The sequence below is a fragment of the Talpa occidentalis genome, unplaced genomic scaffold (genome assembly GCF_014898055.3).
Source record: "Talpa occidentalis isolate TD23 unplaced genomic scaffold, MPIMG_talOcc4v2.1 talOcc4.2, whole genome shotgun sequence".
In the NCBI taxonomy this organism is placed as follows: domain Eukaryota; kingdom Metazoa; phylum Chordata; class Mammalia; order Eulipotyphla; family Talpidae; genus Talpa; species Talpa occidentalis.
In genome coordinates, this window is record NW_023602073.1 from 153,066,039 (window position 1) to 153,093,888 (window position 27,850).

Genomic DNA, 27,850 nt, shown 5'->3' on the forward strand with positions numbered 1-27,850 from the left:
GGCGGGCGGAAGCGCGGGCGGAAGCGGGCCCGGCGGCGGCGCGCGGCGGGCAGGGCCGTCTAGGTAGGGCGCGTCGGCGGGGCCGGGGCCGGGGCCGGGGGGCCGGCGCGGGGGGGCGGGGCGGCGGGGGCGGCGGGGCGGGGCCGCGCGCGGGGGCCCCTCGGGGCCGACGCCCCCCCGCGCCCCGCGGCGTCCCCGCCGCGCTGTGGGGCGGCCGCTCCGCGACGGGCGGCTCCGCGGGCACGAAGGGCCCGGGGCCCGCCGGGGGGGCCTGCGCGGGGCGGCCCCGCGGGCGCGCCGGGCCCGGACGTGGCGTCGGAGGTGCCGGCGCCCCCAGCTCGAGGCGGGGCCGGCGGGGTCTGCTGCGGGTTTGCGGCCTCCGGCCGCGGGCGCGGGGGCTCCCCAGGCGCGCGGGGCGGCGCGGGCGCTGCGAGGGGCGGCGGGGGCCGGGAGGTCTGCCGCGCCGTGGGGGTAGCTCCCCGCCGGGCCGAGCCCGCGCTGCAGAGGCCGCGGCCCGCCGCCGCCCCACGAGGGAGCCCGGCCCGCTGTTCTTCCGGCGCCTGTGGGCCGCGGCGCGCCCCGGCGCCTGTCTCCGCGCGGGCTCTGTCGGGGGCGTCCCGGGCGCAGACACGGGGCTTCTCAGGGCGCTGCGGGCGCTCAGGTGGCTCCTGACCGCGGCGCCTGCCCCCGAGGACCCGCCAGTAAACACCAGCCAGAGAGGAGGCGTCGGCCCGCCCGCCCCCCTCCCTGGCCCTGCCCCCCCAGCGCCCCGCGTCCCTGCGTTGCCCGCACACCCGCGGTCTCCGAAAGGGGCCGTCGCGCCACCCGCGTTCCCGGCAGTGCTGCAGCCGCGGGGGCTCACCCCGGTTCCCGGGGAGCTCGGGGGTGTTACAGAGGGGTCGCTGCCAGCCGGGGCGGGGCCGGGGCTCTTCAAGGAGCAGGTTTCTGGACACTTCACCTTTGCTTTTTGCTCATTAAGCACCAAGAGATCCCATTCAGAATGACGGTGTTTCTAAAATACAGTGTTTCTCTGCTTTTTTAGTGGCAACGTGATAGAAACTCTCGCTGCGTGTTTTGAGGAACCGTCCAGGCGCACCCCATGTCTGGCTCATCAAGGCAGGGACAGCCACTGCCCCGTCCCTGGTGGGGTCTCCTGTCTCAGCCTTCCTGCCCAGCTTTGGGGCCTCCCGCCTGTGCCGGCCCTTGGCTCCTCGCTAGACCTGAGGGAGGAGGTCCCTTGTGAACAGGTGCCCTGCCCCAGCTCTCCCTGGTGGCCTTCTGTGTGCCAGGCCTCCCTGCTCCTGCCTCCAGTGGCCAGGACCCTCACTTTGGGCTTCACCAACCTGAACAGGGCCTCTCAGAGCCGTGGGGGTCCGGAGTTCTGGGTCGCTGCTTCTGTCCTGATGCTTTTGTTGGGCCCCTGCGGTGGACGGGCCTCGAAGGAGAGCGTCAGGGTTCAGCATGGGCCCTGGCTCTGCAGTGATGAGGCAGGTCTCAGCGCTGACAAGCGGCCGCCTGTGGGGGAGGGGCCTCGAGAAGGGACCTGGGCTGCGGGGCTGGGGGATGCCAGTGCCGCCTCCCGTCAGGCCTCGCCTGTGGGCCTCAGCGGGCTGGTGCACCTGCAGGAGCTCTCCCTGCCTCCTGGGCTGTCCACAGAGAGAACCAAATTGGAGTGAGCCGTGGACTGGGGGGTATAGGGGAAGGCCAAGTGTGGATGCCCTTTGTCCTGTCTGCAACCCCTTTCTGCCCTGACCGACCCACTCCTTCCTCAGGGTCTGGGTCCTTTAGGGGACTGTGTTTGCTGCTGTGTCCACAGCTGCCTGCATGGGGCCTTTCGCACAGGAATTGCTGGGGGACGCGGCGCCAAGCCTGTCTTTGCAGTGAATTGGACTCCGCACCCTTCCAGTGTTAGGGCTCATCCCCAAGGGACGCTGGGCGGCGGCATCTTTCTCATCTGGCCTGGCTGCAGCAGCCGCCCCTCCTTGCTCTTGTGGCAGCACAGGGCCTTGCTATTCCCTTGTTTGAAGAGCACATTTAAAATAAAGTTGCAGGGCCTCCCTGGGGGCGCAGGGGTTAAGATGCAGCCTGTGAAGCTACTCACAGCCTCTGCAGCACGAATTCAATCCCCGGCCAGGGAGCTACCCCACATGGCACAGGAGACCTCTCCTGTCTCCCTGCTGCTCCCCTTAGCAGTGTACTTCGGTGGATCCGCCTGTTCTGCTCCCTGCTCTGTCTCTGGGGAGTCCTCTCACCCGCACACCTCTGGCCTGCACCCCAGCTCTTGTATGCATAAATAAAGTAAATCTTTAAAATGAATGAAATGAAGCTGCAGGCTAAGATACTTAAGAGCATGGGCAATTTAAGCACCTTAGAAATATCCACTTAATAACAAAGACGCCTCGGACTTGAGGCTGCTGCACTGCTTCCCTTCCCTCTCGTGGGCTGCGCTGCCCGGCTGGACCTTGGCTGGCTGGGGCTCCCGCCGGCAGCCCTGGGAGCATGGCCCTTCCTCCGGCCTGCAGTGGCCGTGGGGCTGCAGTGCAGGCTGAGGAGGAGGCTGGGCTGTGCCATTGTTGGGGAGCCCCAGAGGGACGGGGCACCCTTGCCGCGACTCAGCAGTTTCCTGAGCCGCTCTGGAGCTGGTCAGAGGCGCGCTGGGGGCGCCCCCACGAACTCAGGGCCTGACGACCGCCTGGCAGGGTGCTCAGCACGGGGGATGCGAGAGAGGGCGTGATCCTGGGTTTTAAAAACACGGGGAAGGTTTTCTGCAAAGAACACGGCCGCTTTTTTTTAAGATTTGTTTGCCACGAGAACTGGGGTACAGGCAGGAAGTGTGGGGGGTGAGAGGATTCACCGGCGACAGAGTGGGGAACAACAGGCAGATTGACTGAAATACACTGCTGAGGGGAACAGCGGGGAGACAGGAGAGGTCTGCGCCATGGGGGTGTTACAGGGCAAACCCCGATATAAAATGGGGTTGCCTGACCGTGGGTCCTCACCCACGCGCTTCAAGGGGACTTACGAATGCTAAACTGCAGACACACACAAAAGGTTGATGAAAGGTTTATTTACAAGGGAAGGGGAACTGGGGAAAGGAATAACTCAGGGAGAAAAAGGAGATATGTTCGTCAACGCGAGCGTCCTACCCGTCCCGCTGACCTGGAATCCCAATGACCCGCCAGCCTGGCGAAAACCTAGCACGCCTCATGGCCAAGCCAGCGACCCCCCGGCCATTTGGCCAGTTAAATACTCAAACTGAGAGCCTCGTTGCTTAACTCCGCACTCAGGTCCTGGCAACTTCCCTTTGGTGATCATGGGTTTGTGGTTCCCAGCGTCGTGGGGGTGGCGTCTACAAAGCCTGTATGGAGTTTGCTCAGGACGTCCTGTCCCCCTGTCAGGGGTAGCTCCCTGGCCGGCCAGGATCGAACCAGCACTGCAGAGGCTGCAGACAGCTTCACAGCGTGGCGCTCAACCCGCTGCGCCACTGGGGAGGCCCAACACAGCCGCTTTTGAATCAGAAGAGAATTATTTTACAGTTACGTTGCTAATGTTTAAAGCTAGTTTATAAAACCGTAGAATAGAATCACCTAAGACTTAATGGCTCTTTTATGGCTGTTTTAAATTTTGAGGTACTTAAAAATTTTGGGTTTTTTATATATCTTTAATTTTTTGAATTTTTTAATCTCACCTTTTGGCCACCTTTGTGTTGTTTTTTTTTTAGAGATTTATTTATTTGTGCTACAAGAGCAGGGGTACGGACCAGAGGTGCGGGGGGTGAGAGGACTCACCAGAGACAGTGGGGAACAGAACAGGCAGACGGACTGAAATCCACTGCTGAGGGGAGCAGCGGGAGACAGGAGGGGTCTGCTGTGCTGTGTGGGTTTCTCCCTGGCTGGGGCTTGAACTCGTGCTGCAGAAGCGGTTTGCTTCATAGTGTGGTGCTTAACCCCTTGCGCCGCCAGGGAGGCCCCAACTTGACCACCTTTGTACAGTGATGTTTCTCAGATGCGACCCCACCGCCAGCACCTGCCCCGCCCCCTCCTCCGCGACCACTCGCCTGCTCCTGGCTGCACCCTGCATCTGTGGTTGGCCATGAGCTTGTCCTCCCAGATGGGGACCTGCGCTCCTGGACCGGGAGACCAGGCTGCCCAGCCCTGGGGGCAGCTGCGGGCAGGTGGCCAAGCAGAGCCAGTCAGGAGTCCTGACTCTGGGACCCGTCTCCCCGCCAGTGTCGGTGGGCGCCCCAGGGACACACTCCAGCCGGAGGTCGCCCAGCTCATTGTCTCTTCCTGCCTTCCAGCTCTGCCCTGTGTCCCCGGTCACAGCTGGGACAGGAGGGGCCTCGCCCAGGTTGCCGCACCCCTGCGCTGGCCGGCGTGTTGTTGGTGGAGCGCGGTAGGCCCCCGCCAGCGCGTCCGCTCTTGGCTCTTGGGGCTCCGAACACGATTCTGCCGCCCTCTGACGCCAGCTTCCATCTACCCCTCAGCTCCTGGAGGCGGAGCCAACCTGTGTCCCCCGCCCTTTGCTGCCCCCCACATGCCCAGGGACCCGCGCTCCGCGGTCGAGAGCCCAGGACTGGACTGGCCCCGCTGCCTGGCTCCCGCAGCCCGTCATGCCCTTTCTTCAAGGCTTTCGTCCGGCTGGGCAGATTTTACTAAACCAGGCAGTGAAATGCTTGATGAATAAGTTATAATAAAGTTGGGTCACGACGATCCACGAGGTAAGCCTGTGGAACCTCGCTTTGCGGGTTAGAAAGGCACAGCCCGGACAACGGAGGGACGCAGTGCTGCTCTGTTCTAGACCCTCCTCCTGTCGTGGCGCTGCTGCGGTGTCCCTGGGGCACCCCCAGCTGCCGCGTGCCTGGCCAGTCCCGAGCCTGTCTCACAGGCTCTGGTGGTGGAGGTTGTCCAGGCAGCCTGAGACTGGACGGCTCATCTGTCCCCGGCTCTTTCAGCATCGTCGCAGCTGGCTTTTTGCTCTCATTTGAATAAACGTCTTTGAGGCGGTGGTTTTAAAGAGAAAACCACCTGACACTTGTTGAAACAGTGAGCGGGGCTCTGCTCCAGACAGCTGTGGGCGCCGGCCTGCCGCCTGGAAGGGGCTCAGGTCCACGGGGCGTGTGAGGACAGCGGGGCCTGAGCCTGAGGTGGGTGGGGCTCTGGCTGGCTGGAGGGAGACCCTAGTGGGGGTCTCCTTAAAGCTGGCCCAGCAGGAGCGAATGCAGAGGCCGGAGGCCAGGCCTGGTCGAGAAGCAGGCTCAGGGGTGTCTGGCCAGTTTGGTCAAGGAGCATGTCCAGGGCCCGGGGAGGCGCCTGCGTCCTCAAGACCAGCCTGTCTCAGCACCACCGTTTCCCACCCTGGCGCTTCATGGGCCGTCCTGGAGCCCTGCCGGCTGGACCGGCTGCTACCCTGGGGCTTCCCGTCCCTGCTCTTACCTCACTTTTGGAGCGCCGTGTCTCCATTCTAGGGGCCGCGGGGAGGAGAGGAGATGGCGCTCCGAGCCGGGAGCTGGCCGGGGCCTGGACGTGCTGGCTCCACCCGTGAGCAGGTGACCCAGGAGGCGTCATCCTGGCGGCTGTGCCCCAGGCTCGGTTGCTGGCTCATGTCTGCGCGGGCGTCACGGGTCAGTCGTAGCCGTTTTCCCGTGGGGACAGGTGGTCACTGTTTGGTGAAGAGCAGCCCACAGTGGCGCTCCATGTCTGTAGGACGAACACAGCTTTGCCTCTGACTCAAAAAGCTTGTTTTAGCCAAGTCTGGCCCCAGACGTGTCTGGCCAGTGCCTTCCTGACTGCCCAGCAATCCGCGCTGGCTGGGCAGGTCCCCTCTGCTCTGGGAGCTGCTCTTTGACCTGGGGGCTGGGTGTGCCACGACCCAGCCCTGACTGCCCAGTGAGACTGGAGGCGCCCTGGCTGTGGGGAGGCGTCTGCCAAGACAGGCCGGGCCGTCGCCGTGGGGCCGGGAGGGAGCGCCGCCTCGCCCGCAGCGTCACTGGAGTCTGGCAGGGCCTGCGGGCACAGAGCCCTCCTGGCCGGCCGCTCCATGCTCCTGCTGTGCCAGGGTGTCTGGTGTCTGCAGCATCAGCTCCTGACCTCCCCCCACCCACCTCTGCTGCCTTCACTCCTGACCTCAGTGCTGGTGCCTGGCGCCCACACTAGCACCAGCACCCCCGCCCCCGCCCCCCCACAGCCTGCCCAGTGCGGCTCTGTAAGCAGCAGCAGCCACGCGACAGGCAGGTGGAGCCAGCGACCCTAACGTGTGTCTGTGATCACGGGCCATTTCCTTTGGAAAGTGAGAGGCTTCAGAGTGTGCTCCTCACAGTGGGAAGTGCAGGCGCAGTGAGGAGGAGGGAAACAGGTCCGGCCCCGCACCTGTACCCTTGGACTCCCTGCTGGGCCCAGAGCCCAGGTCTCTGCCGCCCCCAGACGCCACAGGAGAGCGTGGCTGCCAGATGCCCCCAGGGGATCTGTGGTTCAGAAGGCGAGAAATGGCCGTGTGGAGAAGCCACCCGTGTCTCGGCAAGAAATGAGCCGCTGTTGCTGCGGTGAGACAGGCGAAGCCCCGAGCAGAGCACAGTGGTGGCCGAGTGTTACTCGTGGGGAGGCAGAGGACGCCGTCTGGGAGGCCGAGTCTGCAGTTGCAGTTTTAGTAAAAGGCTTGCAGCAAAAATTCCTTTTCCTCGGGGCAGGATGGCAGCCCCCATGCGGCCGCTGCTCAGTGGCCACACTGGTCCTCTGTCCACTGTCCCTACAGCTGTGTGCGTGTGTGTGCACAAGCGCAAGGGTAGGCATCACCGTGTGTGTGTACAGGTGCATGCATGTGTGTGCGCACAGGCACGTGTGCCAGTGTGCATGGGGGAAGGCTTGAGCACCTTGAGCAAGTCCGCCACTAACCCTGGAGATCCCCAGCACTCCATGCTCTCTGGGCCCTCGCACCCTGCACGCAGCCTGGTGAGGGCCATGCCATGCAGAAGGGAGTCAGAGGGCACGGACTGGCCTGTGGCACATGGACGGTGGAGCTGTGTGGCCCACCCTGCCCGGCCGTGGAGCAGACAGCGACTGGGGGCTGTGCTGGGAGGAGCACTATGGAGCTGGGCTGAGGACCATGGGGCCCGTGCTGCCCGCTGATGAACAGGGCTCGCCCAGATTTCAGTGCAGTCTGTTCTCCATCCGCTGGGCCCGCGCGTCTTTGTCAGCCCTGGCAGCTGGGCAGTTAACTCCAGGCTCTCCTGTGGGGCCCGAATGCGGTGTTTTCTTCAGAGGTGGCCCCAAGAGGTGCCCTCCATCTCGAGGCGCAGCTGACAGTTTCCCGCCCTTTTTTTTTTTTTTTTTTTTTTTAAGAGTTATTCATGGGCCTCTCTGGTGGTGCAGGCGGTTGAGCGCCGCACTGTGAAACTGTCCGCAGCCTCTGCAGGGCGGGTTCGATCCCAGCCGGCCAGCAAGAATCCCACATGGCACAGCAGACCTCTCCTGCCTCACCCGCTGCTCCCCTCAGCAGTGCATTTCGTTAAATCTGCCTGTTCTGTTCCCCACTCTGTCTCTGGTGAATCCTCTCACCCTCCCGCACCTCTGACCTGTACCCTAGTTCTTGTATAAAAATAAATAAATCTTTTTTAAAAAAAGGATTTATTCATGCACACAATTTATTCATGGCCCACTTCTGGGCCACCCTCTGGGGTTTGAATCAGCGGCTCTTTGTGTCGCACCTTGTGCGGTTTTGAACATTGAGGGTGGGAAATTTTCTGTTCAAAGTCAGCCATTCACCACCTCAGATGTTGCGTCTAAAGAGTAAATCTCAGGGTGTTTCCTGACTCTCTGAGGGGTGTGGGCTGGAGGGCGCGTCCAGCACAGCAGGTGTGCGCCTCCCGACCCCGCCACAGGCCGCCCAGCCCCGGCCTCGTGTTCACGTCTGTGCAGCCGCGTGCACTTTTGGGCCAACTTCCTCTATTCAGTGACGTTGTTTTGAGAAACATCCAGTTACTAGTATTGATTTCTCTTGGGGTATTAAAAATAACTTCCGTTTGACTTCTAGACGGGAAATACTTCTTTGAAAACCTCACACGTGACTGGAAGTCTTTGGCGTGCTCATAGCCCACGTCCTCCAGGGTCGTGACATCACTGTGTCCTGGAAGTTCAGCTCAGGTGGCTTCGACTGTGCTGCTTCTGGCTGCGGGGCCCCGGGCCAGCCCCAGGGGGATGAGACTGCTCGAGGACAGAGCGCCGGTGCGTCCGTGCCGGCTGTGACGGCGACGACGTGTGGCCGCTTGCTCACTCTCCTCCCCAGGCCCTCCCAGAGCCGTGATGGGCGTCCGAGGATTGCAGGGCTTCATCAGCAGCAGCTGCCCCCAAGTGTGCATGGTCGTGAACCTGAGGGAGCTGGCCGAGCAGCACCGCAGCAGGCACCCCGGCTGCACGCCCACCATCGTGGTGGACGCCATGTGCTGCCTCAGGTACTGGTACACGCCCGAGTCCTGGGTCTGCGGCGGTCAGTGGCGAGAGTACTTCTCTGCCCTGCGGGACTTCGTTAAGGCTTTCACGGCCGTGGGCATCAAGCTGGTGTTCTTCTTCGACGGCATGGTGGAGCCGGGCAAGAGGGAGGAGTGGGTGAAGCGGAGGCTCAAGAACAACAGGGAGATTGCCAGGATCTTCCAGCACATCAAGTCCCGCAGGGAGCAGCCCGGCAGGAACATGTTCTTCATCCCCTCGGGGCTGGCCGTGTTCACGCGCTTCGCCCTGCAGAGCCTGGGCCAGGAGACCCTGTGCTCCCTGCGGGAGGCCGACTACGAAGCAGCCGCCTACGGCCTGCGGGACGGCTGCCTGGGCGTCCTGGGGGAGGACACCGACTACCTGATCTACGACACCTGCCCCTACCTCTCCGTCGGCGGGCTGCGCCTGGAGCGCCTGGAGACGCTCATGCTCTGCAGGGCCCAGCTGTGTGGGGCCCTGCGCCTGCGCCCGGCAGACCTGCCCCTGCTGGCCTGCCTGCTGGGCAACGACGTGGTCCCCGAGGGCCTGTTCGAGAGCTTCCGCTACAAGTGCTTGTCGGCCTACACAGCCGCCCGGGAGGGCCCCGACAAGCGGGGCAGCACCATCCTGGCCGTGGCCGACCACATAGCCAGGGTCCTGCACGCGCAGCAAGGCGAGAAGCGGCTGGAGGAGCTGCTGCCGCTGGGGGCGCACGCGGAGCTCTTCTACAAGGGGGTGGCATCCTACCTCCTGCCAGGACAGCAGTCCCCGTGGTTCCTCCAAGCACCCGCCGTCCCCACCACCCCCACCGCCACCGTGGACCCGCAGGGAGCCCCCGTGTGTGCAGACCCTGGGCCCGCACCGCCCTCGCCTGTGGGGGCAGCACCCCCGTCCGAGCTGGAAGCTCAGGCCGCACAAGAGGAGCCCCAGGACGCGGAGCACGCGGCCCAGCAGCCGGCAGCCATGGTCTCGGACCCCGACATTCTAAAGGTACGTCCGGGGGACTCGCCAGCCCAGCATTTGGGGGTCGCGGCTGCACGCTGACACGTCTGTGGGGAGGGGGTCTCCAAGCGGGGGGTTGCGGTCTGGGCTCGATGTTGCCGCTGTGCCTTCCTGCCATGTGCGCTGCTGCTGGCCGGCATAGAGCCTTTCTTTGTGTTCCATGACCCAGGCCAGAGCCTCGAGCCCAGCGTGGGCGGGAGGGTCTGCGGTTGTCCTCAGGGTGCTGACCAGGGTGGTCACTGGGCCTGTGCCCCGAGGCGCAGAAGGGGGCTGCGTGGCTGCAGCTGGGGCTTGCTGGTGGGTAGACATGGTGGCCACTGAGTGGGGGAGGGGGAGGGGCGGGGTGGGTGGGGGAGGCCCGGGCATTGGGGGGACGGGGCAGGGATGGGGCCTGGGGCTCCCGCAGCTTGGGTGCTTGAGTGGACCCCAACCCCGCGGGCTGCGTTGGGGGCGCACCGTTGTCTGCACCTGACAGGTGGCCCGAGAGCAGCACGTGCGGGGTGAGAGCTACCTGGTGTACAACATCCTGAGCCGCGGGGAGATCGAGTGCAGCAACACCTTGGAGGACGCTCTGGACCAGGCCCTGCCCAGCCAGGCCTTCGTGTTCCGGCCTGTGCGCCAGCGCGTCTACGCGCTCCTGCTGGGCGCCGGCGCGGGTGAGAGCAGGGCGGGCTTCGGGTGACTCAGCTGCGTGTGCGGCGTCCCCGGCCCCGGCCGTGGCCGTGAGAGGCCCCAGACGGGACCTCGCTCCTGGGGCCCTTCGCTGCTGCAAGGCAGTGTTGTTTTCCCTCAGATGCAATTTTCTTGAACTAGCCTCATTAAGTCGAGTAAGTTTCTGTAAAAGCAACCTGGATTCTCCCTCGGCGTCTGCGTCGTGGGGTCTGTCTCCTCAGCTTGTCCCAGTGGCGCAGCAGCACCGGCCAGAGGGAAAGGCGCCTGTGTGGCCGAGGCCAGAGGCTGGAGGCCCTTTGACACCAGTGTCACGAGAGCCAGTCCTGGACCCCTCTCAGGAAGGGCGGACTGGAGCGTGGCGGAGGGCTCCGTGGTGCCGGCCAGCGGTGCCCGCACTTGCCAGCACTCTGGCCTGCCTGGCCGCCACGGGAGCCAGTGAGCAGGCTGCTGTGGGCTTGGGTGCTGACCCGGCCCATGGGGTGTCGGCATGCATTTAAAACAAGCTGAGTGGCCTGTAGAGTACCCCGGGGCCCAGCACCATCGTGTCCTGCCCCAATGCATGCATCCCCCGGGGCCCACCCCAGGACAGCAGAGAAAACAGCGCAGGCGTCTTGGGAGGTATCCTAGGCGGGCAGTTGCTGCAGGCAGTGCCCCGTCTTCCCAGGAGGCGCATGGGAGGAGGCCCTGGGGGGACAGGCCAGCCAACGGGACTGCCCGGTTTCCGTTGGGACCACACGGGGTGGAGAGAGCAAGGCCGGAGGGAGCAAGTCTGCATCTCTGCGCGCTGGGCAGGCAGCACGCAGGTGGTCAGCCTTTCTCCCTGCAAGCTGCAGGCTCAGCTCCTGCTGCGGTTCTTGACGTTCCGGAGGGTAAACTAAGGCGGGCCTCACTGTGCGAGTGTTGTGCTGCTTTCAGAGCTCGTGCAGGGGGAGCCTTTGGAGCTCAAAAAGAACGGTCAGGAGCTCAGGGACCGGCAGCCCCTGGGCAGCCCGGCGAGGTTGTTCGTCCTCATGCCTTGCACGGGCTCGGGTGGGAGAGCAGCGCCTCCATGGGCTGCATCTGCAGGCAGTGGTCGCCCAGACCATCCTTCCAGCCACGGCCTCCCTGGCCCTGGTCCTGAAGGAGGAAGCTAAGGCTGAGTTTCCCGCGACAGCAAAGGACCCAACACACAGAAGCCCCAGAGTCTCAGTGTCCCCCAGTGCTTTCTGGACAGGGGGCCCACGGGGCTGCGCCGCGGGACTGCTCCTCACCTCCCCGGCAGCCCCACTCCGGGGCGCAGGTTCATTTCAACGAGATCAGGAACCCCAGGCTGGGGGCAGCGTTGAGTGGCCGAGGCCCCCTTAGCGACTGGCCTGGACACACTCACTGTGCTGTCCGCCTTGGGGCCCCATGGGCAGGGCTGGGGTGGTGGTGCCGCACCCCGGCCTCGCCCCAGCCCCACTGTCCTCCTCAGATGGCTCCGGCGCCTGCCCCACGGTCAAGGAGTGGTTCGTGTACGCAGGCAACCCGCTGAAGCAGCCGGACCTCGTCAGGCCCCTGCAGGTGAACCTCCCAGGTATGGCGGCCGTGGCTCGGTGGCATCTGGTCCTTGGCTGTGGGGTCGTCTTGGTCATTTCCTCCACGCGGCCCAGCCCGGGCCGGGGCGTCTGGTCCTGCTGAAGGGACCGCCCAGGGCTGAGGCGCGCGCTCGGGCCGGGAGGAGGGTGGGCTGCGGCTGTGACTGGGCAGTGAGTCTTCGTTTTGCTAGAGGTGAGGGCAGGGTCTGGGCAAGGAGGGGCACGGGAACTTCTGTGAGTTTCTGCGTGGAGACAAGACAGGAAGTCGGGGAGTTTCCAGCAGGGGGGGAGACACGGGGCAGGCGAAAGGACAGGGTTACCTCAGTATCGGGAAGGGGGAAGCGAGAGTCCCCCAGGGAGTAGAAAGGCAAAAGCCCTCCGTGGGGACGGGAGCCCCGCCCTCAGCGGCACCCCTGGGCCAGCCGGCTACGGCGCCCAGAGCCTCCTGTGAGGCCGCCCAGGGCCTCCGCCGTTGCGCACCACCCACAGCGCCCCGTGTGCGTCCCTGTGACCGAGCACTCGCTCTGGGCCTGGCCGGCTGTCCCCTGCCCGGCACGCACCCCTGCACAGCCGCGTCCTGTGAGGGGTCTCGGGCTAAGCGGCAGCAGAGCAGGTGACGCGGCTCATCCCCTCGGGACGAAGGATGGTGGGCTCTCTGCTGGGGGTCCTGTCTCAGCAGGCAGCAGCCTGTCCTTGTCGTAACAAGCTGGGGACGCTCGTGGCGTGCGTCGGTGATTGTCCACGGTGCCTTGTGCGGGGCTGCGGGAGTCGGGCAGCCTCGGGGTGACCAGGGCGTGGGGCGTGGGGCTGGGTGGGGATGGACGGCAGGGAGAACCAGCGCTGTGGGGCCGCATAGGGGGCGGGTCCTGGGCCGTGGCGGGCAGGTGGAAGGGCCCGAGGAAGCACCAAGGTCATGGGGGCTGGGGCTGGGGCAACGTTGAGGCTGGTGAGTCCATGCGGGCTCGGGGCTCATCCATCTGCGTGAGCCCACAGTGACCCGCTGGCACGGCGGACACAGCCCGGGACACGGTGCCGGTGACCAGACGCCACGGCTCAGCCTCTCGTACAACCTGGGAGGCATCCCCTCTGCTCCACCTGTGGGCAGGAAGGCTGGGGAGACCCCACGCCCAGCCCGGTGTCTGCGGCCCCTGCTGCGCCTGGTGCGTGGGTGTGACACGCACTTGGTCCTCCCCTCTGGGAAAGCGCCTGGCAGAGCCTGAGTGTTGACCGGGCACGAGGACGGGTTGCGGGCCGGTGACCGAGTGCCGTCTGGGCCACTGCCTGCCCCCGGAGCACGTGGAGATGCTCTGGAAGCCCCTGGTACCCCTGCTTCCTGTGCTCAGGCTGCAGAAACGCCGCCCCCACCCCTGCCCCGGAGAGTACTGGCTGTGGCCCGCGGTGCTGCCTGCAGATACCTGCCCGCACTGCTTCCCGCCCCTCTAGCGCCGGCGCGCTGCCCACGGGCAGCGACAAATGGACACCCCTTTCTGACTAGGGGGGGCACCGGATCTGAAGCTGCTGTGGCTGAGCCAGGAGCCCGAAGTGCAGGCCCAGCGCCTGGATGCCCTGCTGGCCTGCTTCGACCTGTCATCCGCCCGCGAGGAGCTGCAGGCGCTGGAAGGCCCCTTGCAGGCCCTGTGCTGCCTCCTGATCTACCTGTTTGTGCAGGTGAGCTGGCCAGTGGGGGCCTGGGTGGAGCCGACTTGGGCCCATGGCAGGGGCTGTTGGAGCCCCAGAGGCGCCTGCTCGGTAGGTGGGCCTGGCCGCCCCCTCGTGGCATGAGGCACCCAGCACTGCGGCCTGTGCCCAGCTGGGCTGATGCTGCCAGGCACAGGCATCCACACCCCTGTCTGCTGGCCTGGGCAGCTACCTGGGGGCCCAGGGGCTGGCCAGACCCCTGCGCCCCACCCTTGTCTGCTGCGTGAGCGCAGGGCCTTTGGGCACCTGTCATGGGGCTCACACTGGCCTCTGCCTCCCACAGGTGGACACGCTGACCCTGGAGGACCTGCACGCCTTCCTGGCCCAGGCACTGTGCCTGCCAGGGTGGTCTACAGCACAGCTCGCGGACCTAGAGGTAGGCAGCAGCGTGGCTGCGGGCTCGTTGGGGCAGGGCCCATGTCCAGGGGCCAACGTGTGTGCAGTGGTGGCTCTCCCTCAGACAGCAGCCCCGGATCCTGCAAGCTCCAGGGGGCCCCGGCTGGGTGGTTCTGCTTGGACATGGGCACCCATGCAGCAGTGGTGGGCTGGGGGCAGGGCTGGAGGGTGGAGCTCTGTGTTTGCCCAAGGCGGGGGTGGTGCCCAGGCGGCCCGAGGAGGAGTGGGCGGCTGCATGAGACGAGGCAAGGAGGGCCGAGGCGCCAGGTGTCGACCCCGGGATGGCCATGGACACCAGGGAGGGCCGGGGGTCCTTGAGCTTGACCACGGGGGCCTGATGCTGCAGCTCCAAGTGGCGCCCGTGAGGGCCTCGGGCCAGCACTGTCCAGCGTGTTCCCAGGTTGGACCCCCCCATGGCTGTGACACAGTTCCCCGGGTGGTGGCGGGACCTGCATCGGGCCAGCGTGGGGTCGCGTTGCTTAGAAGTTCCCGAGCATGGGCCCGCCGGTGCCCCTAGTGACTGGGCACCCCCAAGTGGATGCATGACCTGAGCTGTCCCCGCTGAGCGCTGACCACGAGAGGCTGGTCTGCGGCCCCTGCTCCTGTGCAGACGCGCCGTGCCTGGCAGGAAGCCCCACGCTCACTGTCCTGGCTCCACAGCCAGGCCCCTGGCTCCTGCTCCAGACGACAGCCATGTTTGTTGGTGGGTTTGTCCCGGTGGATGAGCTGAGGACTCTGCCGCACGGGCGGCCCCTCCGTCCCAGTCTGTGTGCTCAAGGGGCAGGCTCAGGCTGCGGGGGTGAAACCAGTTAAGGGCCGGCCATGTCCCATGGGGTGCTGGTGAGGGCGCTGACCCATGTCCCCATGCTGGCCACCTCGCCCGCCCCTCAGCACCTGGTCCCAAGCGGCGAAGCCCCGCCCCTCATGGCCGCCCAGTCGCCCTCTGGTGCGGAGGGCGGAAGGGCTGCTGGCATCAGGGCTTTCAAGGCAAACGAGCCTCAGAGAAGAGGCCGCTTTGGGGAGGACAGCGGCCGGCTTAGCACTTGACAAGATTCAGCGCCTGCTCACGCGTGGTGAGAATGCTTGTCACGGCCTCACTCAGGTTGCTGGGATGTCTCTGAGGACCCACAGCTGACCCCTCACGGCCGTGGCCAGCCACCCCGCTCTGGGGCGCTCACAGCCCTTTGGCCGCAGCGTGGGCCTGGCCAGGCGGGAAGGCAGGACAGAGGCCGGCAGGTCACGAGCCAGAAGCAGAACTGACTCCTTACAGAGCAAGTCGGGGATGACCCCAGAGCTGCCAGAGCTCGTCACTGTCGGGGGCTAAGAGGCCGACACGCAAAATGGCTTCACTTCCGCTAACAGAGATGCCGAGAGGAATAGCATCAGCTGCCATGTAGACAAACCCCAGGCGTGGGCCCAGCATGTCGGCCAAGAACGGCAGCGTGCTGGCGGGAGGAGCAGTGAGGCCGGTGGGCGGAGAGCGCAGGCTCGCTGCCGGGAGCCCCGGGAAGAGGGTGCGGCGTCCCACGGGTCCACGAGGCCTTTGTGGACGAGATAGGCCCCCGGAGTGTGTGGGGAGGAGAAGGCAGCAGACGGCGAGGACGGCCGGGCCAAGAGCCCCGTGCGCATGCCGCCTCCGGCTCTTGGTGCTGGGGCAGTGGAGCGCTGCAGACAGAGAGGACCCCGACCTTCACCGCGCACCTGCGTGGACGTTAGTGCAGAGAGTACTGGACTGGATGTAGCCTTGGGATCTGGGACCCGCCAAGAATTCTGAGACCGCACAAAAGCATGATCCATAATTGAAAGAAGTGGATGAGCTGGACTTCATGGAGTTCAAGGCCGATCCATTAACAAGGTGCAGGCTGGGAGGACCTAGGTGCGGGGGGCAGGGCCTCACAGGAGTAGCTGCAGGAGGGGGCGTCCCAGCCGCACCAGCCACCGGGCCACGCAAGTGACAGCTGCTCCCAGGCTTCGCTCTTGGTGACGGAGTCAGGAGCGGCGATAGCCACGTGGAAGGTGGGTCGCCAGCCTCCCTGGCTGGGGGTGTGGCTGTCACTGTGTTTGTGACAGCAAAGGCGGGGATGGCCCGGCTGTCGCGGGGGAAGCTTCAGTGCTGTCCACGAGGACCAGACGGCGAGGACGGGCTCGCTGTCCCCCGCAGCTGGGACGGGGTGCAGGGGCGCCGCTGAGTCCTGTCTTTGTGATCTTGTTTATTTTGTGACTGACTTTATTCCCAAAATGGCCATGCTGTGGAGATGAGGAGGATACGCTGGTGCCAGGCTGGGGCAGGTGGGGCGCAGCGGGGAGGCCTGTGTGGTAGCCCCCATGGCCATGGCGCTGCGAGGAGCGCATGGAGCCACAGTGTGTGGCTTGGTGCGGCCAAGGTGTCCTCAGGCAGGCAGGCCCGTGCTGGGTGTCTGTCCCCGTGCAAAGGGGCCGGGGCTGCCCAGGAGACTGCAGCAGCAGAAGCTGTTCGGGTGCAAGCGCCTCTGTTTGCAGACCCTGGCCCTGAGACGGCCTCTGCCCCTGAGCGGGAAACGCGAAGCCAGAGGGCGCACTCCGGAGAGGGCGTGTGGCCTCTGCAGGACGCTCGAGGACCCTGGCCAGTCTCAGGCCCCTTTCTGTTCTGCAGCGTGGAGGGGTGGCAGGGTGGTAGGGAGGGCCCCCGCCGCATATGTGCCCACGCGCCCGCTTGTCTCCACAGCTGGACCACGTGGACTCCAGGGCAGTGCAGCTGGGCGCCCTGCTGATGCGCGGCCTCACCACGCTGGTGCTGGTCAACAGTGCCTGCGGCTCCCCCTGGAGGACGGGCCACTTCATGCCCTGGCACCTGTTCGACGGGAAGCTTTTCCACCAGAAGTACCTGCAGTTGGAAAAGGGCTACACGGCGGAGGAGCTGGTGGAGCAGAACGTGAGTCCCCGGCCTCGTCCAGAAACAGTCAGTCTGGCTCAGGGGCAAGTGCGGCGGGGTCTTGGCCTCGGCTGGAGGTCACAGGTCAGCCATGCTGCCTGCAGAGGCCCTGTCCCAGGGGCCTCCTGTGAGGGCATGAGCCCTGGCCGGGTGGACACAAACCCGTCCCTTCCAGGTGACGGGGCTCCTGGGCCAGGCCGCGCAGCTCCGACGCGGTGGGTGGGACTTGGGACCATAGGCCACAGGGCCTGCCGGCACCCACCGGGTCCAGACCCCGAGGGGTAGGCTGACCGGGGAGGGCACCCCAGCCTCTGCCCCCTCCTTGGATCAAGGCCAGCCCCAGGTGTGGACCCTCCTGCCAGCTACCTACTCTGGCCCATCCTGGCAGGCGTGGCCGGTGTTCAGGGTAGGGCCTGCTGCCCCATGAGGAGGACACGTGAGGCTTTCCCCTGTGTGCAGCGCCCTGAGGTGGGAGCACCACAGGAAGGACAGGGGTGAGCGTGGCCTTTTCCCCTGGTAGAAGGTCTTGACTGCTGCGGCATGACCGGCCCTGTGGGGACAGGGCGGGTGCGGAGCCCACAGTGGGAGCCCAGCCAGGAGCTGGTGCCGCCCGCGGGCCGTGTGGTCAGCACCCAGGGCCAGGAGACCTGGCCGGGAGGCCCTTTTCAGCAGCATGGTGGGGAGGCTGGGCGCTGCTGGGCAAGGCGGGGGCGCGGCTCTGACGCTCGGCTCTGCCCACAGAGGGCTCGGCTCACCCAGTTCCACGCTCTGAAGTCCGCCGTGTGCAAGGCCTGCGCCAAGGAAAACCGGCGCATCGTGAGCGGGCAGCGCTGGCGGGCACACCACACAGGTGGGCGCGGCCTGGGGTGGGGCCTGAGGGGGAGAGGCCTGGGTGGGTCCCCGTCCCTCAAGACTCTTTCCAGGTGGCTTCAGGGCTGCATCCCACACTGGCCCCTGCAGCCCATGGCCTGGCCTTGCTGGCCCACTTGATAGCATTTTGGTTTATTACAATATAAAGAAAATAATTTAAAAGGCACAAGGACCCTTTCCCGCTGTTAGCTAGAGGAGCAGGTGTTGGCGGCTGTGGCTCCGCCGTCTCTGCCCTCTGCCCGCCGGGCACTTGCTGGACCTCACCGAGCGCCCTGCTCTGAGCAGCGAGCAGGCTCCCAACCCCCACCTCCCCCCCCACCCCCACCTCCTCACGCCACCCCCATCTCCTCCCCCTCCCCCACCCTCCTCACCCACTTCCCCGCCCCCTCCTCCCCCCTCCCCACAAGCGGCGCCACCCCGCCAGGATCACCCAGGGCCGTGGGCCTGTGTGGACAGTGGCCAGCTGCTGGTGTCCCAGCTTTGTTCAGTCCTGCCAGCCGGAACGTCAGGCTGTTTTTAAAATCCCCTTTAAATGTGCCACAACCCTCTGGTGTTAAATCCTGGCAGAGGCAGACGGTGGAAGTGCCGGGCAGGGCCTCCAGGAGGGGGTCTTGGACCTGGCCGGTGGCGCCAGGGAGTCTTGCCCACTGGTCTGTGGGCTCCGCGGGGCCAGGACATCCTGCTGGCCAACTGGGGTGGGGGCACCGGCTGCCAGGCAGATGCTCCTGCCGCCCTCCCCGTCCTCGCCCGGCGCAGTCCCGGGCAGCAAGGAGGCAGGGCCCGTTCCCCGCCTGCCCTGGGTCCTGGCCCAGAAACACGCGAGCTCCACGGGTCCTGTGATGGAGAAGGGGGCGGGGCCGCCCGCTGCACCCTCAACGCGCCATCGGGGCCAGCTCTAGAGGCCTGCTGACGTCCTGACCCGTGTCCCCACAGGGCGGTGGGCACGACAGGGGTCCAGTTCCCACCGCACGAGCTCCGGGCACAGCCGGTCCAGCCCAGGACAGCACTGGAGAGACCAGGGGCCAGGTGAGGCGGTGGCCGTGCCGCAGCGGCGCCCCCGGGCATGCTCAGAGATGGCGTGTGGGGCGAAGCAGGAGCCTGCACGAGCCGCCGCGGGAGGAGGCAGGAGTGGGCAGCCCCTGGGCGCTGCCGTCTGCCCCTTCGTCTGCCCAGTCCCCGGCCCTCAGGCAGGGGCTCCTGGTAGCAGCTCTGGGGGCGCCAAGCCTGTGGGGCTTGCTAACCCACGGCGCCTCACACCAGTGAGCCACGTTCCTTAGGGGTTTGAGACCCAAAATGGATGCTTTCAAAGGGCCTAAACTTACTTTTTACTTTGGCGACTTCAGATATGTAGACTTCAGGTATGTAGACTTCAGGAGCCCCCAAGTTGTCGCCTGAAGTCGAGCAGGTCTTTTGCATGAACTAAACCAATGTTTCTGGGTTTACCTCCCTGCGAGTGGCCCCTGCAGGTGACCTGTGCTGCTCCCGAGTGATTGTAGGGGGCCGTGAGTGCGGGGTGGCACGTGGTCCCCTCCCCAGGCTGCACACGCAGGTGTCAGCAGCTCCAGTCACGAGAGCGCGGGCTTGTAGGCCAAGGCCTTTCCAGGACGGAGGCCTGTCCAGAAGGCTCCAGATGTCCGTTCCGACCTGTGGCCTATGGGGGCCCTTGGCTCGGGGGGCTGTGGACGCCTCAGCTGCCTAGCATGAGCTCCTGGGCAGAGGGCCCCCTCCTGTGACCCTGGGACAGCCCTGAACTCCAGGAGCTACTTGGAACTCAGGGTTTTGTTGGCCTGGATACCAGGCCAGGGACCATGTTGTGGCCACTCAGAAGCATAATGTTACAGGACGAGACAGCACCCGGGACCTCCAAAACCTGCCCGCTTTAGTGGGCTCTGCCGCTTGCTGTGTGGAGACAAACATGTTCTGTGCATCAGCCTTTAACAGAAAATGACTTTTAATACAGCGGGTGCACAATGGAGAGAAAAATAGAGTCAGATGGTTTCCCACAGAGCTCCCAAGGTCACCTGTCCCCTGGTGGGCAGATGCCTGGCCAGACAGGTCGGCCCAAACCAGAACATTGAAACCCAAAATCTTGCCCCACCATCTAAGGCCCCTACTGGGGACCCCCCGGACAGGGCAGGAACAGGCAGGGCTGGGAGGGAAGGAGCGAAGTCAAACCCCAGTCAAGGCAAAGGCCACCCTTGCCAGCCTCCCCTAGGGCTCTCGCCGCATCTGTCTCTGCCAAGTGTCCTTTCCGGGCCCCTTGTCCCCCATGCAGGCCCAGGGCCCAGAGGCCAATGCGGCTGCTCCTGCTGGCTCTGCGCCACGCGCCGCGCCTCCTGCTCTCTGCTACCTCTCCCCTCTGCCGGAGCCACCCCTTCCACGGACCTGTTATAATAAAACCAGGATGCCTTTGCAGCTGGAGGCTGGAAACTGCCTGGGGGGGGGCTGCACCCCCCCCCCCCAAGGAAGTCCCCACCCACTGGGGAAGGCCTCAGTGAAGTAGTGGAGGGTGGGGCTGAGAGCTCAGTGTGGGAGATCTCTGATTAAATGCAAACTAATAAATGCTGATTTCTATCAGAATGCCGAATTTGGGGGCGGGGTGGGGGTGGTTTGCCTGCTCCTCTGCAGCAGGTGGGGCCTCCTCGGGCATTTCTGGGAAATGCAGCCCCCTTAGGAGCACAATGCTAGGGTCAGGCTTCTGCTTCTTGTCCCATCACTGCAGCTAACGGCCACCTCTGCCTGCCACCATGGCTCTGAGTGTCCCTTTCAGTACCGGCACCCTTGGGGTAGCAGTGCGGTCTTCTGGCTAGAGTTGTTGCCTTTTCCAGGACCGGAAGGGCAGGGCTCCTTGTGAGTGAAAAAGCTGGAAGCCTCATGGGGAGCCTGGTCAGTTACTGCTAAGGGGTGGGCCAGGGGAGGCCTGGCCCTCCTGGCGGGCACCTCAGCACCTCTGGGCCCTGCTGCCCCACAGCTGACAGGAAGGCAGGTCTCTGTCCCCCGTCGCTGTGGCCCCTGGGAGGCAGCCTGAGCTATGGGCAGCCTCTTCTGGGCACACGGGGGGTTGAGGCTGCCTTCTGGGCAAAAAAGGCCAAAAGGTGGCAGCTGTACTCAGGCGGGAGGGCCCTGGGCTGTGCCTGCAGTTGGGAGGCACGTGCGGGCTGGGCTGGACCTGACTAGGCTGTGGTGGGGCGCAGGAGCCATGCTGAGGAGAGGAAAACCTGCCCTCCAGGACAGCTTAGCCGGCGCATGCTGGGGCAGGACGGGCTCGCCTGTTGGAACGTCTTAGTTTGGTTTTCGTGTGTTGGTGCAGGAGGCAGACCCTACGAGCCCGACCAGTGGAGGAGACACTCGTCCTCGTCCGGGTGAGTCGCCCTATTGTCTCGAGAACAAATTGGGTTTACCAGAAATTGAGGTGAAATATGTCTTTGGCATAACTGGCATACCAAGCACCAAGCTTCGGATGGTATATCCTCCCAAGGAGGCCTAAGGTAGCTTTGTTTTAGGTAAGTTTGCTTCCTCCAGAAAAAGTGATGAGAACAAGATGCAGAGCTTGACCAACAGAGCACCATGGCTGTGGGAGAGCAGCGGCTGAGGCCTTGGGGTGCAGAAGCCCCATCCTGGCGACTCCGTCCTCAGGGCAGCCAAAGCCCGCTCTCCTGTCCTGGCTCCGTTGCCCGGCCCTCGGCGGCCGTCCTCAGCGCCACTGCCCTGTCCCAGGCGTGAGGTGGGCCTCGCCGTGTCCTGCCTGCTGCCGTCAGACACCCCCACTAGGCAGGCGTTAGGAGAGGGACGTCTGGTGGCTTCCCACGCGTTTTCTAGCCACAGAATGTAATGAGTCAAGTTTCCAACTATTTCTGTGCCACTGGCTGCTCTCGCGCGCAGATCTGGCTCTGGGCGAAGACCCAGGCCTGGGGCAGCCGCGGGCCACAAGCAAGGGGTGCAGCTGTGCTCTTAGTCCGCAACCACAGAGGAGCCATTGATTTTAAGAAGCCTTTTTAAAGGAATTCAAATTCCCAGTAATCTTTTTCATGGAAGAATTTTCAGATAACCTGAGAATGGAACTTTGAAGCCCATCATCACGCTGAGCTATTCCTGGGCCCCATAGCTGAGGCATCTTGGTGGAGCGGCACTACTGCCTCGATCCTGGGGTGGCGTGACTGCCAGGTTCTCTCTCGGCCGCACGCTTGGCTGGAGACCCCTGCGCCCTCAGAATGCCCAGGCCTGCGCCCCAGAGTGCAGGACCTGCCCTGACCTGAGGCTGGCAGCAGGCAGGGGCAACAGCCCACGTGTGCAGACTCCAGCCACGGCTCCCCATGAAGCCCCATCCAGGCTGCCCCGAGGAGACACGGACACCGTCGTCCGTGCCACTTGCGCCGGGGCATCAGAGCAGGGCCAGGCTCCTCGAGTGCGTTTGCCTGTCTGGTCCCTTCCCGCGTGAGTCTTCCCACCGGCAGCTTTACCTTCCAGCTTTGGAAACGGGTCTTTCCACCCCACTAAGAGTACGTCCTGCCTGGGTAGTGGCATCCTGTCCCGCCTCGCGTCGGCTGACCTGAGGCCGCAGCTGTGTCTGGGCCTCTTTGTCCTCATGCTGACTTGTGTGACGTCATAATAAACTTGTCATCCCTTAGACTGAAACAGTAGCTCCCTCACTTTCTGCTTCATGATGTTGAAATTCTACCTCGCAATAAAATATTCACGAAAGCAAGCTTGGCACAAACCTTTGCGTTGGAGCATCTTTATTACATTTGAAAGATCCAATGTGGGGAAACTTTCGTGACCCTGACACGGAAGTCACAGCTGCCATCAAGTCTGAAGAAATTTCTACATATTGGCTTAAAAGTTAATATATTGCAAGTAGAATTTCACATTTTTCACTGCTGGAAAACACCGCGTGATACGTAGTGACCTCTGTAGAGAAGAGAAGGTGCTGGGTCTCTGGGAGGTTCTGCTGCTCCTGCTGAGACCTCGTGAGTCGCAGACACTTGCTGACTGGCATGAGTTGAGCCGCCCGCCTGGCAGAGCAGGTGTCACCAATGGGCACGGCAGCCCCTGCTTTGTGCTACGTGCTTGTGTTGCTGTTACGTGTGGCATCTTTGCTCTGGTGTTTATCGGGGAGATTGGCCCGTGTTTTTTTTCTCTCCTAGCGACCTTCTCTGCCTTAGGTAGAGGGGTAATTCTGGCGTTGGAAAGAAGCTCGTAAGTGTTCCTCTGTCTTGCTTTGTTGTGAAGAGTTTGGGGGGGATTGGTGTTATTCTTTGAAGTTTTGGTAGAATTCATCAGTGGCATCAAGTGGTCCTGCACTTCTCTTGGTTGGGAAGCTCTTGCCTACTGAGTTACCTTTATCATTGATCAAGCTGTTCGGCTTTTCTGTTTTTTCATGACTCAGTCTTGGTAGATTGTATGTTTCTAGGAAATCACCCATTTCTTCTGAGTTATCCAATTCATTGGTGTATAATTGTGCATGGTAGTTACTAATGATCCTTTGCATTCCTGTAGTACCAATTAAAACTTTTCTTTCGTGGGGCCTCCCTGGTGGTGCAGCGGGTTGAGCACCGCGCTCTGAAGCTGTCTGCAGCCTCTGCAGCAAGAGTTCGATTCCCAGCCGGCCAGGGAGAAACCCACATGGCAGGCAGACCTCTCCTGCCTCGCCCGCTGCTCCCCTCAGCAGTGTCCTTGGTCCATCTGCCTGTTCTGCTCCCCGCTCTGTCTCTGGTGGATTCTCTCACCCTCCTGCACCTCTGACCTGTACCCCAGTTCTTGTATAAATAAATAAATCTTTAAAAAAATTTTTTTTCTTTCATTGTATTTTTATTTATTTCATGTCCCCTTTTTTCTTGGTTTATTTAGCTAAAGCTTTGTTGATTTTATCATTTTAAAAAAAGAACAAGTCTTTTTAATTGTCTTCCAGTTTTCATTGCATTTGTTTCTACCCTAATATTTATTGTTCCTTCTTTCTGCCAACTTTGGGCTTAACATGTTCTTCTAGTTCCTTGAGGTATAAAGTACATTGTTTGAGAACTTCCTTTTTCTTAGTCACTTCTTACTATAAACATCCCTTTTAGACCTGCCTTTGTTGCATCCCATAAGTTTTAATATGTTGTATTTCCATTTTTGTTTGTCTCAGATACTTTAATTTGCCTTTTGACTTTCTTCCCTTGGCCCATTGGTTGTTCAGTAATGTGTCGTTTAATTTCACAGATTTGTAAATCTTTCGATTTTTCTCATTGCTTATTTCTAGTTTCATATCATGGTGATCAGAAAGGATACTGCATATAATTCCAGTCTTAAATATTCAAGACCTGCCCTGTACCCTACGTGTAATCCAGCCTGGGGAACATTCTGTGTTTGCTTGAGAAGAGTGCGCGGGGCTGGGGCGGGGGTGTTCCTTAGGTCTGTACGTCCAATGTTTATTGATCTGTGTGTCTGTTGTTGAAAGTCGATATTGATGACCTTGTCTGTTTCTATGTAACTGCTCTTATATGTCGCTGTCTATTTCTGCCTTTTGCTCTGTCAATATCCGCTTCATGTAGTTATAAAAATTAACATCCTTTTATGGTAAAAACTCAACAAATCAGGTGTAGAAGGAATGTACCTCAACATAATAAAGGCCACATATGGAGAGACCACAGCGGCCATCATGCACAGCAGGGCATGGTTGGAAACTTTTCCTCTAAGATCAGAAACCAGACAAGTGTGCTCGTGCCCACCGCTTCTGCTCGGTATATATAGTCTCTGCTTCGTGACCTTTGATGACCTTGAGTCTGTAGATAAGCTTGTCATTCAGCAAGACCTACTGTGAATGGCCACAGCTGTGAAGTGGGGAGCCTGGTTAAGTAGAGAGACTTAATATGTCACCTAGCCGGAGAGGCCAGAGTGGTTCTGGAAACTCCAGGTAGGCCTGGAGGTGATGACTTTGGTCGTGGATGAGACGGGGGTGACTGGGTGACTCTGGTGCCAGCTGTGCTGGTGGATGGGGGCGGTGGTGGGGGAGTGGATCTGGTGATGATGGGAACAGTTTTGGAGGTGGTAGGAGTGATAGTGGCAGCCACAGCAGTGGCTGCATGGTCCGTCAAGGCTGCGGGGGCAGTGCGCTGGGTGCGTCCCCACCATGTGCACGGTGGTGACCATGATGGGGTGGTCACCAGGGCTCGGAGGCCCATGTGGGCCTAGTCACCTCGAATGTGTGCGGCTGCTTTGTTGTCAGCCACACCTCAGTGAAACTTGCGGAGGAAGCAGAAGGATCCGAACACACGTGAGAAAGTGCGGACAGCAGACTGGGTATTGCTTTGAGTCGGGGGTGAGGTTACAGAGACTTCATGTTTCTGTTTTGTTTGAGACAAATAATAATCAGAAAAAATAATTGGAGAGGGACACAAAGATGTGGACATGTTCTCTCTACACTGTCGTTAGCCAGGACCCACTGGCCAGGTCAAGGGTGGGGCCTGCTGGGCGCTGCCCATCTCTGAAACGGCCTGTCACTGGCCATTGCCCGCTGGTTCACTGGTCACCTGGTTCTGATGGTACCATCTTTCATCGTCTCAATTTTGACGCGTGTGGTCAAAAAGGGAATTTCATTGACTCCTCTGAATATTAGTGAAACTTCTTTTTCACTCACTCACTGGCCATTTTCATCTCTTGCAATGAACTAGCTCATCCTCAGCCCAGTTTTTCCTGAGTGATTTTTTGATACTGGTTTGTGGGACTCATTTACAAATTGCAGGTATTAACCCTTTGACGGCATGGCTGTTTTTCCTTGTTTTTCGCTTCCTCATCCTGGGAATCTTTCATCTAGAAACCTGGGGGTCCCTGATTGCCCTTCTCCTGGCGTCCCAGCGCTGGGAGGGGGGAAGCACCCTTGGGTGCTGTGCCTCCAGGACCCCGTGAGCAGTGAGGCCCCTCCCTGTGGGTGCCATTCCCTCCTATCTGCAGACCCCACTTATCCGTGTGGTGACGGCTCCTCATCCTGCTTCTGTGCTGACGCGGGTGCTAACAGGGCCTAGTCGCTTTCCCCAGGAACCTCCCCACTGACCCGGGGAGCTCATGGGGCCCTCCCCAGCATGCTGACTGGCAGCTAAAGAACCACACAGGCGCCACGTCGCTTCTGTGGCCTCAGCTTGCAGTCAGGGTGTCACCTGTCACGTCTGCCCTGGTCAAAGGGGCCTGCCACGCTCGGGAGAGGCAGCGGCCTTCTCTTGCTTGCTCAGGGAGGGGAGCGTCGTGGGCCAGAGTGCTGCTGTGGTCATTCTTGGACGACACTGCCTCATCCTTCGGGCTCTCTGATGTTGGGCTCTGACTCTTCCTCCCCACCCCTCCCGGCACAACCCTCTAGCAGCGACCCCAGCGGCAGTTCCTTGACTTCCCTCCGGGGTCTCCCCTTCCCCTGTGGGCTTTGTTGTTACCAACAGCTCAGCCCCTTGGAGTTCGGGTCCCAGACACCACTGTCCAACAGCAGCTTGCTGCCTGCGGGCCTTGGTGACCCCTGACCAGGCACCGCTCCTGCCTGGCCAGCGCCTGTGCTGTGCCTGGCCCACCTGCCCTCCCTGGGCCATGCCACAGCGCTCTTGGCTGCTTTGCCGCTCCCAGCCCCTCACCTTCACGTGGGAAAATCACAGACCTCGGTCCACGCTGACCTCACCTCTGCCCCGGGAGCACACTCAGAGGAAGATCTCAGCCAACCGTGCTTCCCGCGGCTGGCCCAGCGTCCTTGTCTGTGCCCCACCGTTAGGCACTTCTAGCCCTCGCCCCGCTCGGCCTCACCTAGCTCGGTCCTGTGGGCAACGCCTCGCCCAGTCTAAACTCACAAGTGGTGCCAGGAGCAGAGGGCGTTCCCGGTGCACTACCACTCGCTGCCCTGGCCAGCTCGCAGGCTGCGGCCCAGGGACACGGCACAGGCCCCTCCCACCTCAGGCCTCCACCAGCTGTTCTCGCCAGCAATCGCGGCCTTTCTTTGCTTTCCTCTGTAGAAAAGGTAATTTTGAGCCCATAATCCGGTCAGCCACCAAGCCAGCATTCTGGAGGACAAGGAGAGACCGGCACGTTTCCAGGGTCAGGAAACCTTGCCCCATGGATGGCTCCTGGGGGGCAGGGTGGGCTCTGGTGGGATCACGGTCTGGGGGCCTGGACAGCTGGGCCTGGCGCTCCAGGCTAGTCGGCTGTTTGTCTTCCTCGTCCTGAGGCTTCTGATTTCCTGACCCTGAGGTCTGCGGCTGGCGCCTCTGGGCCCACTCCCACCCCCTCTGCTTCCTGGCTGACCTCGCCTTCATCTGAGGGCGTCGCTGTACGGCAGTTTCCATTTTTCTTTAATAGGCCGTTGGCTCCAAGTCTCTTTTTCTGTTTGTTTTTGGTCGTTGATCTTAATTTTCTCCATACATGCCTTCCCTGCTCTGGGGAGGGGGGGACTGCACGTCACAAAGGAGGCTGAGATCCGTCCTGCAGCCACGGCCTGGGCCCTCAGGCAGCTCCAACCCAGCTCCAGTTCCGGGCTCTTGCTCCTGACTTGTCAGGCTCCCCAGAAGCCACCATGCCCCCTCTCTCCCTAGAGAGGAGCTGTGGGGAGGCGGTTCAGGAAGGACAGATGCCCGGAGAGGGGATGGGGAACATAGAGTGGTGACCCCGGGCCTGACTGACCTGGGTATGGAGCTTAGTGCACTGGTGCCCCTGGGCAGGGCCTGTTTGCTGCTGGCTGTCTCCACCCCCGAGGTGGATGGTGACACGGCCTGGTGGTCAGACCACACGCCCCCTCGCCGCAGCCTGGAAGCATCCGCTGGGTAGGGACAGCGTCCCTGTGTGCCCAAGAGCAGCCTCTGGGCCCCAGCACCACAGACCCTCAGAGGGGCAGCCTCAGGAAGCTGCTGGGAGGACTGGGAAGCAGGTGGAGTTCATCGGGAAGGGGTCCACCCCACCAGGCCGCTGTGGTGACAGCCCACACAGCCCGGCGCTGCCCCTGGGGCCCTGCGGCCGGCTCAGGTGAGGTGAACCCGACGACGGATGTGGCCTTTGGCTCCAGCAGTGGGGAGGTGACAGGGCTACAGCCTCATGTAGCGGGGGGGGGGGGGTGGAATCCTGCAGTGGACGGGTACAATCTGTCCAGGGCACCCCTATGGGCCCCAGTCTTCTTCCCACACCCAGACCAGCCGGCCCTTCACTTAGGAGGGAAGACCGCTGCCGTGGGAAGAGTGGGTGCCCATGGCCCCGGGGGCTGCAGGAGACTGACAGCTGTTTGTGTTCCAGGTGGTCCAGCTGAGCCCGCCGGGGCCTACCTTTCCTGCTGGACCGGGTCGCTT

The 27,850-nt window shown here is 62.6% G+C and overlaps 1 protein-coding gene across 5 annotated transcripts; it reads left to right on the forward strand.

Annotated features, from left to right (window-relative positions):
• Positions 1–22: 22 nt before the first annotated feature.
• Positions 23–27,850, forward strand: FAM120B (family with sequence similarity 120B). Of its 5 annotated transcripts, none has more exons than XM_037520720.2 (12): positions 29–63; positions 1,043–1,247; positions 8,029–9,452; positions 9,940–10,120; positions 11,590–11,691; positions 13,188–13,360; positions 13,674–13,766; positions 16,491–16,697; positions 17,439–17,547; positions 18,501–18,593; positions 20,878–20,929; positions 27,798–27,850. In XM_037520720.2, the coding sequence occupies exons 3-12, from the start codon at positions 8,298–8,300 to the stop codon at positions 27,808–27,810; spliced, it is 2,178 nt and encodes a 725-aa protein (XP_037376617.1). In that variant the 5' UTR covers positions 29–63; positions 1,043–1,247; positions 8,029–8,297; the 3' UTR covers positions 27,811–27,850. The 5 variants fall into 5 exon arrangements, with proteins under 5 accessions (XP_037376619.1, XP_054553952.1, XP_054553953.1 ...); XM_037520721.2 differs by lacking the exon at positions 29–63 and adding an exon at positions 4,301–4,720 and having other exon boundaries at positions 899–1,247; XM_037520722.2 differs by lacking the exon at positions 1,043–1,247 and having other exon boundaries at positions 23–63.